We start from the raw sequence: 14,937 nt of genomic DNA, 5'->3' as shown, positions 1-14,937 counted from the left end.
TTTCATTCCATTTCATTCAAACATTCCATGAAATGAACATTTGAAAGCAAAGGGGATTCACGACACATGGCCTAGTAAAAGTATCTCTATTAAGTCCTTTTAAAAGGCTCTTTTATGAGTAATAAATTGTTGTCCTAGTTTCTTTTTCATCTATTTCTGAAATCTAATTCATAAGTACAGTGAATTCTCTAATGTTTTTCGCACACTAGAATGCCCCTTGCCAGACCAGTTTTCTTAATCGCACTAATGTCAACCTCTCAGGATTTGGTATCTAATCAAATGAACAGTTTGATGTCATTAGCAGTATTTCACCAGTATAAAATACATTGATGGTTCATAAAAACATTGCTAAATATGTTACCTAAAGGTGACAAGTATAATGACTTTCTACTTGTTTTAGTGACTATATAAATATAAATATATGAAGAGCACCCCACATTCCCATTGGAACTATGACTCCTGCTAAGATCTTGTTGGGCCATCCTTCCAAATCTCCAACAGAACGTAAAGAAGCCTTGGTTTTCAAGAGGCTTGCTAAGCTGTTATTTCAAAGTGAATCAGAAGGACAGATAGGTGACTAGGCAGGGAGAGGAGAGGGATGGAAGGAGGCTGGAAAGGAAGAGAGACACCTCTCCCTGTAGGACTTCAGGGTTGACCAGGCTCTGCGGTATAGTGAGAGAGAGGCAGTTACTGTACATTTCATTAGCTCAGCCCAAGCGCTCACCAGCTGCACAGCCCAACACCAGGACAGACACACATGAGCGTCCGCGCAAACTTCTCCACTGACCTTGGGAGAGATACTCAGCCTACCTCATAACACACTCATCTGAGCTCATTGTGTGACGCAGTGTCTGCAGCCTGCCACTGTAAACACAGACAGACCCAACATTTAATCTGTATTCTAATGGCTGACTACACACGGACTAGCCCACTTGAATGCTAGATTAGAATAGTAATTATGAGAACTAATGAGCAGTCATAAAATCCCATTCTCCCGGATTAAGAAGCAGTGCTGCACTCTTGGCATTCTCTCAACCAGCTTCACCTGGAATGCCTTTTCCAGCCGTCTTGAAGGAGTTCACACATATGCTGAGCACTTGTTGGCTGCTTTTCCTTCACTGCGGTTCAACTCATTAAATCATAGCGATGGTTTTTGCTACTGCACTTGAAGAAACTTTAAAAGTTCTTGAAATTTTCCGAAATTACTAACCTTCATGTCTTAAAGTAATGATGGACTGTCTTTTCTCATTGCTTATTGGAGCTGTTCTTGCCATAATATGGACTTGGTCTTTTACCAAATAGGGATATCTTCTCTATACCAACCCTACCTTGTCACTACACAACTGATTGGCTCAAACGCATTAAGAAGGAAAGAAATTACACAAATTAACTTTTAGCAAGGCACACCTGTTAATTCAAATGCATTCCAGGTGACTACCCCATGAAGCTGGTTGAGAGAATGTGCAACGCTGTCATCAAGGCAAAGGGTTGGCTACTTTGAAGATTCTTAAATATAAAACACTTTTTTTTGGTTAATACATGATTCTATATGTGTTATTTCATAGTTTTGATGTCTTCACTATTATTCTACGATGTAGAAAATAGTGAAAATAAAGAAAAACCCTTGAATGAGTAGGTGTGTCCAAACCTTTGACCGGTACTGTATGTATGTATGATTTTTTACACACATGTTCTCCTCTCCTTTGCTCATGTGTTGCTATATCAATCAATCAAATTCATTTATAAAGCCCTTCTTACATCAGCTGATGTCACAAAGTGCTGTACAGAAACCCAGCCTAAAACCCCAAACAAACTGCACCCATGTGTACAGAAACCCAGCCTAAAACCCCAAACAAAATGCACCCATGTGTACAGAAATACACACCAGTGCATTTATTCTATAGAAATAGAACGAATAGAACGGCCACCCCCATTCAAGTCAATGATGGCATAATGGGTGGGCTGGCTACCATTGCAAGTGTACACATAGGTGCAGTATACTTTATATTTTGACCTAGGAGCTAAGCAGGAAGTAAACACGGGAAGCAAAAGTAGGAAGATTAGGCATACCTACCCATCAATATGTTCTGTGATTTGCTGATTCAACTCAACTGACATAGCAAAAAAGACATCCCATAATCCCAGTCAGTACTGGATAGAACTTCATGGCACCCTCCGCTTGTGTGGAAAACAACCAGTGTTTATCTAGGTTAACCCATTGTCTCACAGCAAAAACGGCACCCTTTTTCAAATGCAATTTTCTTGGTGTCTGCTTGTTTTAGTCAATTACAAAACAACATTTAAGTAAGTACAACATGTCTAAACATGACTTTTCAACATTGCCTTCTACCGAGCGTTCTCACTACTTAGAAAAACATAATATGTTAGGACTTCCCTCATGCCCCTTTTCAAGACGGTGCTAGCAGCTACTTGAGTGAGTGAGTGAGTGCTAGCTAGCTACCGACCAGAACATTAAGCTAGCCACGACCAACAACACAAGCAACCTAACTATACAGCAGAGGTGTGGACTCGAGTCAGACTCGAGTCACAAATGTGATGACTTGCAACTCGACTTTGACTTTAACGCCAATGACTCGTGACTCAACCTGACTTGATACCCTCCCCAAGCCTCCCCAACCTTCCCCAAGCCTCCCCAACCCTCCCCAACCCTCCTCAACCCCCTCAACCCTCTCCAACCCCCCAAGCCTCCTCAACCCTCTCCAAGCTCTCCTCAACCCTCCCCCAAGCCTCCCCAAGCCTCCCCTCCTCAACCCTCTCCAACCCTCCCCAACCCTCCTCAACCCTCCCCAACCCTCCTCAACCCTCCTCAACCCTCTCCAACCCTCCCCAACCCTCCCCAACCCTCCCCAACCCTCCTCAACCCTCCCCAACCCTCTCCAACCCTCCCCAACCCTCCCCAACCCTCCTCAACCTCCCCAACCCTCCCCAACCCTCCCCAAGCCCAAATGTTAAAAATGATGCTATTAAACAAAGTGTGCAGCGCATCAACTCTTCATTTAACGGATTACAGTTTGAATCGGACAGCAGCCAATCAAATTGTGCCAGCGGAGGAAAAGTTGTGCTTGGCAGTGCAGAGGAACGTCGGCGGGTGAATTCAGATGGAGCCCTTGGAAAGATGATACCCCCCCCCCCCAAAAAATAGGATCTAAAGATGGCGCTGTATCAACCAAAAAGGGATTGCAACTTGCAAAACATGCAGGAAGAAAATTACAGACGGAGGCGCAACAATTTCCAACTTTGTTCGACATTTGAAGCTGCACAAAGAACGGTAAGTCGTGGCTAATATAGCCGACAGCTATATATTTTATTACTTTACTAGTGTAGCATGTAGGCTAACGTAATGTTAAATCAATGAGCCTCCACACAGTCAGTCAGTGCGGGAACGTGATCATTGCACCCAAGATTGAGCTATAAATCCTGCCTGATGTTACTGCTGTTCCTAAAACCATTGACATACGTGTGCTTACTGTAACCACACCGAGAGAGTGTGTGTGTGTTTTAAGGTTGGGCGATTGTGTACTAGCCTACTTTGGAAAGTAATAAATATATATATATGTTTTTAAAGCACTCATGATTTGGGTAAATGTAATATACTAACTGTTACTCTTGTTAAAAATATGAAATGGTATTACATTTGGTGAGAGCACATGACTTGTTTAAGACTTGAGACTTGACCTGGGACTTGTCGGTCTTGTTTTGACTTGAGACTTGACTTGGACTTGCCTGTCTTGACTTGGGACTTGAGAGCTAAGACTTGAGACTTACTTGTGACTTGTAAAACAATTACTTGGTTCCCACCTCTGCTATACAGCTACTAGTAGTGAGTGGAGTTACAAACAAACTATACCAAACAAGTTAAATGTCTTACCTGTGATGAAATGTTTTCCACACATAGCTACGTGTAGCCTCGTTGGACACCGGGTCCCCACATTTCCCACGCCGAATAGCCTGAAGCCACAGGACTCTTCTCGCAGGCTCTATTTCCCTACATGGGAGCATTGCTAACCATAGGTCAGGATTTTTGACCTGGTTACATGTGCATTGAACAACACAGCAGATTTTCGTGCACGATTTGTTATTTCCGTCTAACAAAAAAGTAACGACAAAGTTGTCTATTTTACACTGGGGATCAATGGAAAATAATAGTTGTTTTCCCCAATTTGTGGGCGTGGTCAAGGGGAATTCCTTATTATTACATGAATATCGACTCAGAGTATTGCATGAGCCACATCAATTAACATAAATCGAATGAACATTCTACATTACCATGGACATTATTTCATCACAATACCAGACAGCCATTGTGAGTATACCCATGAGTTTACCAACGAAGTTCCAAGCTCGTTCTATTCATTCTGTTTCTATTCATTCTATTTCGATGTGTGCTGCTGCTGCATTGTGGGGGGGGGGTTGCCTAGGCAACCACCGACTTGTTTGCTAGTTTCTTGTTTCAGCAAGGAGGAGGGAAGGTTAATCACATTAAGAGTCCATGTTACCACAGAAGCTAACTCATCTGTATGAATGCCTGGCCGTCAGCTGTCAGCTGTTTGTAAAAAAAAAAAAAAAGAATAATCAAATAATAATCGCGGTTATGACGGTTATTTGATTTCCATGATGGTCTACATCCATAACTGTTGGTTACACGGTTATACGGTAATTGTGCCAGCCCCAGTTGCATGCCTTTAAAATGAATGTCTAATGCCAACATGTATATGTTTTTCATGCCAATTGCATAATACATTATACCAGCTATCATTACATAACACTGTGTTGGAAAATAGATGGAATATAACACCCAGACACACTTTAAAATATATATATATATATATTTTACCTTTATTTAACTAGGTAGGCAAGTTGAGAACAAGTTCTCATTTACGATTGCGACCTGGCCAAGATAAAGCAAAGCAGTTCGACACATACAACGACACAGAGTTACACATGGAGTAAAACAAACATACAGTCAGTAATACAGTATAAACAAGTCTATATACGATGTGAGCAAATGAGGTGAGATAAGGGAGGTAAAGGCAAAAAAAGCCCATGGTGGCAAAGTAAATACAATATAGCAAGTAAAACACTAGAGAATGGTACAGAAGATGGTCCTTTGCTCAGTAGAGCAGAAGAATGTGCAAAGTGCACACATGAAATAAAAATATTGGGATTATTAGATTTGCAAAGAAGAATGTGCAAAATAAATGCAAAAGCAAAATAAAAAATAAATACAGTAGGGAAAGAGGTAGTTGTTTGGGCTAAATTATAGGTAGGCTATGTACAGGTACAGTAATCTGTGAGCTGCTCTGACAGTTGGTGTTTAAAGCTAGTGAGGGAGATAAGTGTTTCCAGTTTCAGAAATTTTTGTAGTTCGTTCCAGTCATTGGCAGCAGAGAACTGGAAGGAGAGGCGGCCAAAGAAAGAATTGGTTTAATTAACACACCAAGAGATTGTGGCAGAAAAATACTTCTCAGTTTAGGGATTATTCAGGGTCTTCATCTTGTCTGCGCTTGTTAGAATTAAACCTCTCTCTATATTATTTTTCCTCTCACAGTGCCTTGCCCCTTTCCCACTGGTCGTGGCAACAGCAAAGGGTCATTCTCACATCCATCCATTTCCTGCTCTGAGAGTCAGCATGACCTACAGCCAGACTGACAACACAACCTTTGACCCCAGCTGAGATGTGGACTGGAGTTGTTTCTGCTTGCTTGCTATTCCTGTTCAGTTCTCCTGAGATGTCTCTGATCTGGGATCTGTTTGTGTTGTCAGAGTCTGGCAGGAAATGGATGGATGTGAGTGTGACCCTTTGCTGTAGCCACGACCAGTGGGAACGGGGCAAGGCACTGTGCGAGTTTGCGTAACGGCAGACTGGGCTCACAGCTGACTGACTCATGGGTGTCTGTAAACAGCTAAGTCTGTGGAAGGGCACTTTGAGACACTCTACTCCCTCTGTTACTGACGATCACGCCAAGGAGAGCAGTAGTCAATATTCATATCTCTAATCGATTTTCCTCAGTTTTTTTTATATTTGCTTTGTATACATGTTATAACTGTGTTTAGTATGCTTAATGAAATATGTCCAGGGCATAATTTAACCAAATATTTAACCAAATGTGTATATTCTCTTCTTGTCTTTTCAAGAGCCATCCAAAATGTCAGCCAGGACCAAACCAGTCGAGCTGCTAATGGTTTTGACTGAGACAATTACGAGAGAATGAAGCTCCTGCTGTGTGCCCTCCAGGACTAGAAGTATAGGTACTCCATGGTCCAGAAGATGAGAGGGAAAATAATATGGGAGGGGCTGTGTCCTGCTTAAAATGGCCGCCGGACTCTTTAAGGGGTGTTACATTCCCTGGGACTGATGCTGAGATCTAGAGAAAATTGGTCATGTAATCGTAGTCGCCGACCCCCAAGGCAGAACCGGAAGGTAAAGGGTTAAATTCACAGTATTGAGTCGCTAGGGCTTGGCATTGTTTGTTGGGGTCAAGGTTGAGGATTCTTCAGGAGTGGAAGACATTATACACAACCGTTACATAACCAATACACATCAATGACACAACAAACAGCCAGCCAGCCTCTCAATTGTTCCTGTGTGGATAAAAGGCTTACAAACCCTGTGCTAAGCATACTCATACTTAATGATAATAAAGCATATTGAAGTGGAAAGGATAATGGTCTCTGATATCCTGTTGTGGTTTGTCACGTTGTGTTGGTTATCTGTATGAAAAGCGTGTTGAATGACTCCTGCTGGAGCCTAGCATTGTGGTATGGGTTGATGTTAATGCTAGCCTAGCATTGTGGTATGGGTTGATGTTAATGCTAGCCTAGCATTGTGGTATGCGTTGATGCTAATTCTAGCCTAGCATTGTGGTATGGGTTGATGCTAATGCTAGCCTAGCATTGTGGTATGGGTTGATGCTAATGCTAGCCTAGCATTGTGGTATGGGTTGATGCTAATGCTAGCCTAGCATTGTGGTATGGGTTGATGCTAATGCTAGCCTAGCGTTGTGGTATGGGTTGATGTCAATGCTAATGTTGATGCTAAAAGCTAGGCTGCTATAAAGCGACAGCTGTTCATTATGCTATGCTCTTAGAACACCGCCTCCCTGTGAGGTGAATGGTTGGGGAACATTGCATATGTCTCAGCCCTTCCCATTCTCTCTGCTGTACTCTGGATGACAAAGTCAGCATCAGGTCAATGTGACGTGTCCACCTAACTTGAATATATGAGACGTGATGTTTAACATATCTATAAGATGTCAAATTAACTTAGTATTTACAGTGACACGTGCCTCAGGCTGAGGACAGCTATGCCTGATTCACCTACAGTTGAAAGAGCTCTGGGTCTAACCCATCCCAGTGCTTACACTGGTCTGGTCAGAGCCACAGACCGACACAAACACTTAGACGTGCATACTGTATTACTCTAGTCAACTATTTATTTCTAGTAGCATATGCCAGACATAATATAATAATAATAATTTGCCATTTAGCTGGTCACACTTACAGTCATGGGCATACATTCTAATGGGTGGTCCCGGAAGACCCTGGCGTGATGTGTACAGAAGGACCACCTTAGAGGTGAACTAGCCTCTCAAAGCACTTTGTGATGACAGAGGTGAGTGCTACGGGGCGATAGTCATTTATTTCAGTATTCTTTGCTCTCTTGGGTACAGGTACAGTGTTGGACTTCTTGAAGCAAGTGGGGACAGCAGACTGGGACAGGGAGAGATTGGATATGTCCGTAAACTCTCCAGCCAGCTGGTCTGCGCATGCTCTGAGGACGCGGCTAGGGTTGCCGCCTGGCCGGCAGCCTTGCGAGGGTTAACACGCTTAAAAGTCTTACTTACGCTGGCCACGGAGAACGATAGCTCACGGTCCTTGGAGACTCCTGTCTGTGACTGTGTGAGGCTGTTGAGCTCTCTACTCTGCTGGTTGACACAGCTGAAAATCTCACTTTTAAAAGTTAATATTCTGTTAACTCATACGGCATACCCAAATCATGTTGTTGACTCATCCTATACTAGTATTTGTGGCCAAAGCATAAATTGGAGAAAAAAAAACAACTTCAAACTTGTATCTCAAACAGACCGTTTCAAAAGTGTGAAGGATGAGCCGGCCAATTAGCTGTTTACTCGCATGAATATTTTTAATGACTGCTGTACGCCCACAGCGTTCTGTTGTTGGGGTACGCCATCACCATTCCAGCACAGAAAACCTGCTTTTATCATACTTAATTAAAACATATTGTAATCAGTTACGTCATATTTCGTAGAAATCTGGAAACACTGGACATTTGCTTTAAGTTTCCTTCCCTCCTCTCAGACTACCATGTGACTGTACTGCTCTCAGACTACCATGTGACTGTACTGTACTGCTCTCAGACTGCTATGTGACTGTACTGTACTGCTCTCAGACTACCATGTGACTGTACTGTACTGCTCTCAGACTGCTATGTGACTGTACTGCTCTCAGACTACCATGTGACTGTACTGTACTGCTCTCAGACTGCTATGTGACTGTACTGCTCTCAGACTACCATGTGACTGTACTGTACTGCTCTCAGACTGCTATGTGACTGTACTGTACTGCTCTCAGACTACCATGTGACTGTACTGTACTGCTCTCAGACTACCATGTGACTGTACTGTACTGCTCTCAGACTGCTATGTGACTGTACTGCTCTCAGACTACCATGTGACTGTACTGTACTGCTCTCAGACTACCATGTGACTGTACTGTACTGCTCTCAGACTGCTATGTGACTGTACTGCTCTCAGACTACCATGTGACTGTACTGTACTGCTCTCAGACTACCATGTGACTGTACTGTACTGCTCTCAGACTGCTATGTGACTGTACTACCATGTGATGTGACTGTACTGTACTGCTCTCAGACTACCATGTGACTGTACTGTACTGCTCTCAGACTCAGACTGCTATGTGACTGTACTGTACTGTACTGCTCTCAGACTCTATGTGACACTGTACTGCTCTCAGACTGCTATGTGACTGCTACTGCTCTCAGACTACCATGTGACTGTACTGTACTGCTCTCAGACTACCATGTGACTGTACTGTACTGCTCTCAGACTACCATGTGACTGTACTGTACTGCTCTCAGACTGCATGTGACTGCTACTGCTCTGACTGTGACTGTAATCCTCTCAGACTGCTATGTGACTGTACTGTACTGCTCTCAGACTACCATGTGACTGTACTGTACTGCTCTCAGACTGCTATGTGACTGTACTGTCAGACTGCTCTCAGACTGCTATGTACTGTACTGTACTGCTCTCAGACTATGTGACTGTAACTGCTCTCCTGACTCACTGCTCTCAGACTGCTATGTGACTGTACTGTACTGCTCTCAGACTGCTATGTGACTACTGTAATCCTCTCAGACTGCTATGTGACTGTACTGTACTGCTCTCAGACTGCCATGTGACTGTACTGTACTGCTCTCAGACTACCATGTGACTGTACTGTACTGTGACTATGTGACTGTACTGTACTGCTCTCTCAGACTGCTATGCTCTCAGACCTGTACTGTACTGCTCTCAGACTATGTGACTGTACTGTATGCTCTCAGACCATGTGACTGTACTGTACTGCTCTCAGACTGCTATGTGACTGTACTGTACTGCTCTCAGACTGCTATGTGACTGTACTGTACTGCTCTCAGACTACCATGTGACTGTACTGTACTGCTCTCAGACTACCATGTGACTGTACTGTACTGCTCTCAGACTGCTATGTGACTGTACTGTACTGCTCTCAGACTGCTATGTGACTGTACTGTACTGCTCTCAGACTGCTATGTGACTGTACTGTACTGCTCTCAGACTACCATGTGACTGTACTGTACTGCTCTCAGACTGCCATGTGACTGTACTGTACTGCTCTCAGACTGCTATGTGACTGTACTGTACTGCTCTCAGACTACCATGTGACTGTACTGTACTGCCTCAGACTGCCAGACTACCATGTCAGGGCTGTACTGCTCTCAGACTACCATGTGACTGTACTGTACTCAAGGAAGAGCCATAACAATCCTCTCAGACTGCTATGTGACTGTACTGCCACACACTGGGGGGGTCAAGGAAGAGCCAGAACAATCCCAGAATGGCATCCTGTCTGCTGAAGTGGTTTCCTGTGGCATAGCCTAGAAAGAGCTGGAAGTAGACAAGAGCTGAATAAGCGATTCACTCTCAGCTATTCCCCACAAAGACTACAACTATAAATGAGCACGTCTATTCCAAGGTTGTCCACTTTCCCTATGGAGCTCAGACAAGTATCCTCTTTCTTCAGATCATCTACCACATGGTCACATCAGAGGGCATCTTACGTCTAGAGTGCTGCTTTCCTGTACAGACCTAACCCCCTGGCTCTGAGTGGTCTGTGCTTAAAGGGATAGTACACCTAAATGGCCCTGTACATAGACTGCTTACGGGGTAAGAAAACAAATGTCATTTTGTCATTTAACCATGAGGTGAACGTTGTCTACGCAAATGTCTATCGGCAGCATTTACCCAACAAATCCACTTCATTCTCTGAAAGGCCCTGCGGTCTCCACACACACATCCTGGTTAATCTGTGATAATCCGTCTGTGTCTCTGTGTAGATGTTGGCCACTGCTGATCTAAAGGGTTTAGCAGTTTAATACCGTTTTTTTTATATGGTGATACTGCAAAACATTAAAGAGAGTCATCCTAAATGGATTTATCCCAATACTGCAGCCAGATGGCCAACACCAGCGATCGGGCTAATAGTGGCATCGCCACAGAAACATGGACGCCTGCCTTGGCCTGACCCACAGACAACCAATGGGATTAGTCCGTTCATACTGCAGCAGAGGAGAACTGGAGCCAATGGCAGTCAACCAAAAAGAATTGACTTGTTGTTGTTTTTTTCATTCGGAGAACGAATTTGTCTTCTCTGCGTATCGGAAAATAGATTTGATTCTTCAGTTCTGTTCTGGAAGCCATTCTGGAATGTAACTGCATAAGAAGGCATCATCTGTGTTTCAAGATGCATTTGACTCGTGCGTAGCCGCAGCCCTCCATTTTGCTCGCTACGGTGTAAGCACAGGAGCCTGCTGAGGGGCGGACGGCTCATAATAATGGCTGGAACGGAGCAAATGGAATGGCATCAAACACATGGAAACCATGGAAACCATGGAAACCATGTGTTTTTGATTGATTTGATACTATTGCACTGATTCCCCTCCAGCCGTTACCACGAGCCTCGTCCTCCCCAATTAAGGAGCCATATCCCCTCCCCTTGCAATGATGTGAGTATTTTATAATGGATGGCAATGCATACATGGGTGCAAATATATATATATATATACACACACACACACATAAACCATTCACTTAATATAGAACTGAACCCTTGGCAGCATGCTGATGTGAATGAGGCGACTGAGCAAGTTGAGGAGGCTGCTTGATGGTAACCCTAGATTTCAAGCTGATATGGTCAAAACATATGGATTCAAAATGGGGAGTGGTCTGTCCGTGATAAAGCGCTGCTCTGCTTTCTTGACATCGCAATTGACCAAGCAAGTCCTACAGGCCCTAGTTTTATCACTCCAATTTACAGTTGCCCCAGAACAGAGCAGCACGACTGGCCCTTAAATGTACACAGAGGGCTTATATCAACAACATGCATATCGATCTCTCTTGGTTGAAAGTAGAGGAAAGATTGACTGCAATACTACTGGTCTTTGTGAGAGGTATTGGCTCGTCAAATGTACTGAATTGTCTGTTCAGTCGGTTAACACACAGCTCAGACACTCATACATGCCCCACAAGACACGCCGCCAGAAGTCTCTTCACAGCTCCCAAGTCCAGAACAGAGGTTAGGTCAAGAACAGAGGTTAGGTCCAGAACAGAGGTTAGGTCAAGAACAGAGGTTAGGTCAAGAACAGAGGTTAGGTCAAGAACAGAGGTTAGGTCCAGAACAGAGGTTAGGTCAAGAACAGAGGTTAGGTCCAGAACAGAGGTTAGGTCCAGAACAGAGGTTAGGTCCAGAACAGAGGTTAGGTCCAGAACAGAGGTTAGGTCCAGAACAGAGGTTAGGTCCAGAACAGAGGTTAGGTCCAGAACAGAGGTTAGGAAACGCACAGTACTAAATAGAGCCATGAATACACGGACCTCTCTTCCACGTTAGGTATCTCAAGCTGGCAGTAACATCTGGTTTAAAAAAACAGGTAAAACAACACCTCACCGCACAATGCGGACTGTGAAGACACACACACACACACACACACACACACACACACACACACACACACACACACACACACACACACACACACACACACACACACTATTCTTAGCAATGTAATATAGTATTGTAATGTAATAATGGAGCAATGTAAATGTGTATAATGCCCAATGTTTTGTATGACGTGATGTTTTATCTCTGTTTAGACCACAGGTAGAGTAGCTGCTGCCTTGGTAACAGCTAATGGAGATCTTAATGAAATACTAGATGTACTAAGAGGGGTTGGATGACTTTGCTTTGATGACAATGAATCCTTCCGATGGACTAGAATCGCATATTCAGCACAACAGCAATTATACATGACAGCTATGTGGCAGGCTGTCAACAGCAGAGCAATGCTGTCCAATGGAAGCATATTTTAGTGTCAGTGTGCTCTGTGGTTGATAGAATCATATTCTAGTGTCAGTGTGCTCTGTGGTTGATAAGCATATTCTAGTGTCAATGTGCTCTGTGGTTGATAGAAGCATATTTTAGTGTGCTCTGTGGTTGATAGAAGCATATTTTAGTGTCAATGTGCTCTGTGGTTGATAGAAGCATATTTTAGTGTGCTCTGTGGTTGATAAGCATATTTTAGTGTCAATGTGCTCTGTGGTTGATAGAAGCATATTTTAGTGTCAGTGTGCTCTGTGGTTGATAGAAGCATATTTTAGTGTCAGTGTGCTTTGTGGTTGATAGAAGCATATTTTAGTGTCAGTGTGCTCTGTGGTTGATAGAAGCATATTTTAGTGTCAGTGTGCTCTGTGGTTGATAGAAGCATATTTTAGTGTCAATGTGCTCTGTGGTTGATAGAAGCATATTTTAGTGTCAGTGTGCTCTGTGGTTGATAGAAGCATATTTTAGTGTCAATGTGCTCTGTGGTTGATAGAAGCATATTTTAGTGTCAGTGTGCTCTGTGGTTGATAAGCATATTTTAGTGTCAATGTGCTCTGTGGTTGATAGAAGCATATTTTAGTGTCAGTGTGCTCTGTGGTTGATAGAAGCATATTTTAGTGTCAGTGTGCTCTGTGGTTGATAGAAGCATATTTTAGTGTCAGTGTGCTCTGTGGTTGATAGAAGCATATTTTAGTGTCAGTGTGCTCTGTGGTTGATAGAAGCATATTTTAGTGTCAGTGTGTTCTGTGGTTGATAGAAGCATATTTTAGTGTCAGTGTGTTCTGTGGTTGATAGAAGCATATTTTAGTGTCAATGTGTTCTGTGGTTGATAGAAGCATATTTTAGTGTCAGTGTGTTCTGTGGTTGATAGAAGCATATTTTAGTGTCAGTGTGCTCTGTGGTTGATAGAAGCATATTTTAGTGTCAGTGTGCTCTGTGGTTGATAGAAGCATATTTTAGTGTCAGTGTGCTCTGTGGTTGATAGAAGCATATTTTAGTGTCAGTGTGCTCTGTGGTTGATAGAAGCATATTTTAGTGTCAGTGTGCTCTGTGGTTGATAGAAGCATATTTTAGTGTCAGTGTGCTCTGTGGTTGATCTGGAAGTGAAAACTTGTGTCGATCCTCCACAGCGGAATAACTCTTCTTCAGCCTTGTTCCCAGAGGCATGATTACAAGTGTGAGAGAGTCCTCATTTGTGTCCTGTGCTCCACTGTCACTCATCACTATATGGAAACAGTCTGATACCCGTCAATGAATCAAATCAGAGAAAATGACTGTATACTATTAACCAGTACTGTACGCTCAAATTTACATTTACATTTACATTTAAGTCATTTAGCAGACGCTCTTATCCAGAGCGACTTATCTTCACGTGAGGGGTTTTGACATTGAAAAGGACTCAAAACATATCAACTGACATTGGAAGGTTGCACACGGTGAAGAATGTTCTGATCCGTTCGTCTTCTCTCTTTCCTTCACAGAGATTATGAATGATGTCATCAAGAAGGTGAAGAAGCACGTGAAGTAACGAATGTTCTGATCCGTTCGTCTTCTCTCTTTCCTTCACAGAGATTATGAATGATGTCATCAAGAAGGTGAAGAAGCACGTGACGTAACGAATGTTCTGATCCGTTCGTCTTCTCTCTTTCCTTCACAGAGATTATGAATGATGTCATCAAGAAGGTGAAAAGCACGTGAAGTAACGAATGTTCTGATCCGTTCGTCTTCTCTCTTTCCTTCACAGAGATTATGAATGATGTCATCAAGAAGGTGAAGAAGCACGTGAAGTAACGAATGTTCTGATCCGTTCGTCTTCTCTCTTTCCTTCACAGAGATTATGAATGATGTCATCAAGAAGGTGAAGAAGAAGGGAGAATGGAAGGTGAGAGTCCTATTAGTATTAGTATTTGTCTTTGTTATACTGCAGTTTAACCTTTAAAAAAAATATATATATATATTCTGTTCATCAGGATTTTTCAGGCTTTGTTGACCGAAAACACTTGACAGAGTTCATTCCCACGATGGAAAGATAAAAGTGAAATTGTTCAGTGAAACAGAGACCCTTTGGTCTAATTGTGACCGTTTCGTTGTGTATTCTCGCAAGTATTACATGTAGTTTTTATTTGTTGTCACCAGGCACCTAGAAAAATATTCACCCAGATAATACATTGAATGGCAAAATTATATTTGTGCCATCCGGCTGTTGTTACATTGTATCGTTATTTGTGCAACACACATCACGAGCAAAGAGGATACATT

The 14,937-nt window shown here is 42.9% G+C and overlaps 1 protein-coding gene across 2 annotated transcripts in view; it reads left to right on the top strand.

Moving 5' to 3' along the window:
* Positions 1–14,937, top strand: part of stxbp1a (syntaxin binding protein 1a) — a 57,492-nt gene that overhangs the window by 4,416 nt on the left and 38,139 nt on the right. For both annotated transcript variants that reach the window (XM_052521492.1, XM_052521491.1), the window contains exon 2: positions 14,511–14,560. In XM_052521492.1, the coding sequence (XP_052377452.1) occupies positions 14,511–14,560 (50 nt within the window). The remainder of the gene's footprint in view (positions 1–14,510; positions 14,561–14,937) is intronic.

Source organism: Oncorhynchus keta, chromosome 6 (assembly GCF_023373465.1).
Source record: "Oncorhynchus keta strain PuntledgeMale-10-30-2019 chromosome 6, Oket_V2, whole genome shotgun sequence".
NCBI classification, from domain to species: Eukaryota; Metazoa; Chordata; class Actinopteri; order Salmoniformes; family Salmonidae; genus Oncorhynchus; species Oncorhynchus keta.
The sequence above is the reverse complement of the archived record's forward strand: the minus strand, read 5'-3'. Positions and strand labels throughout refer to the sequence as shown.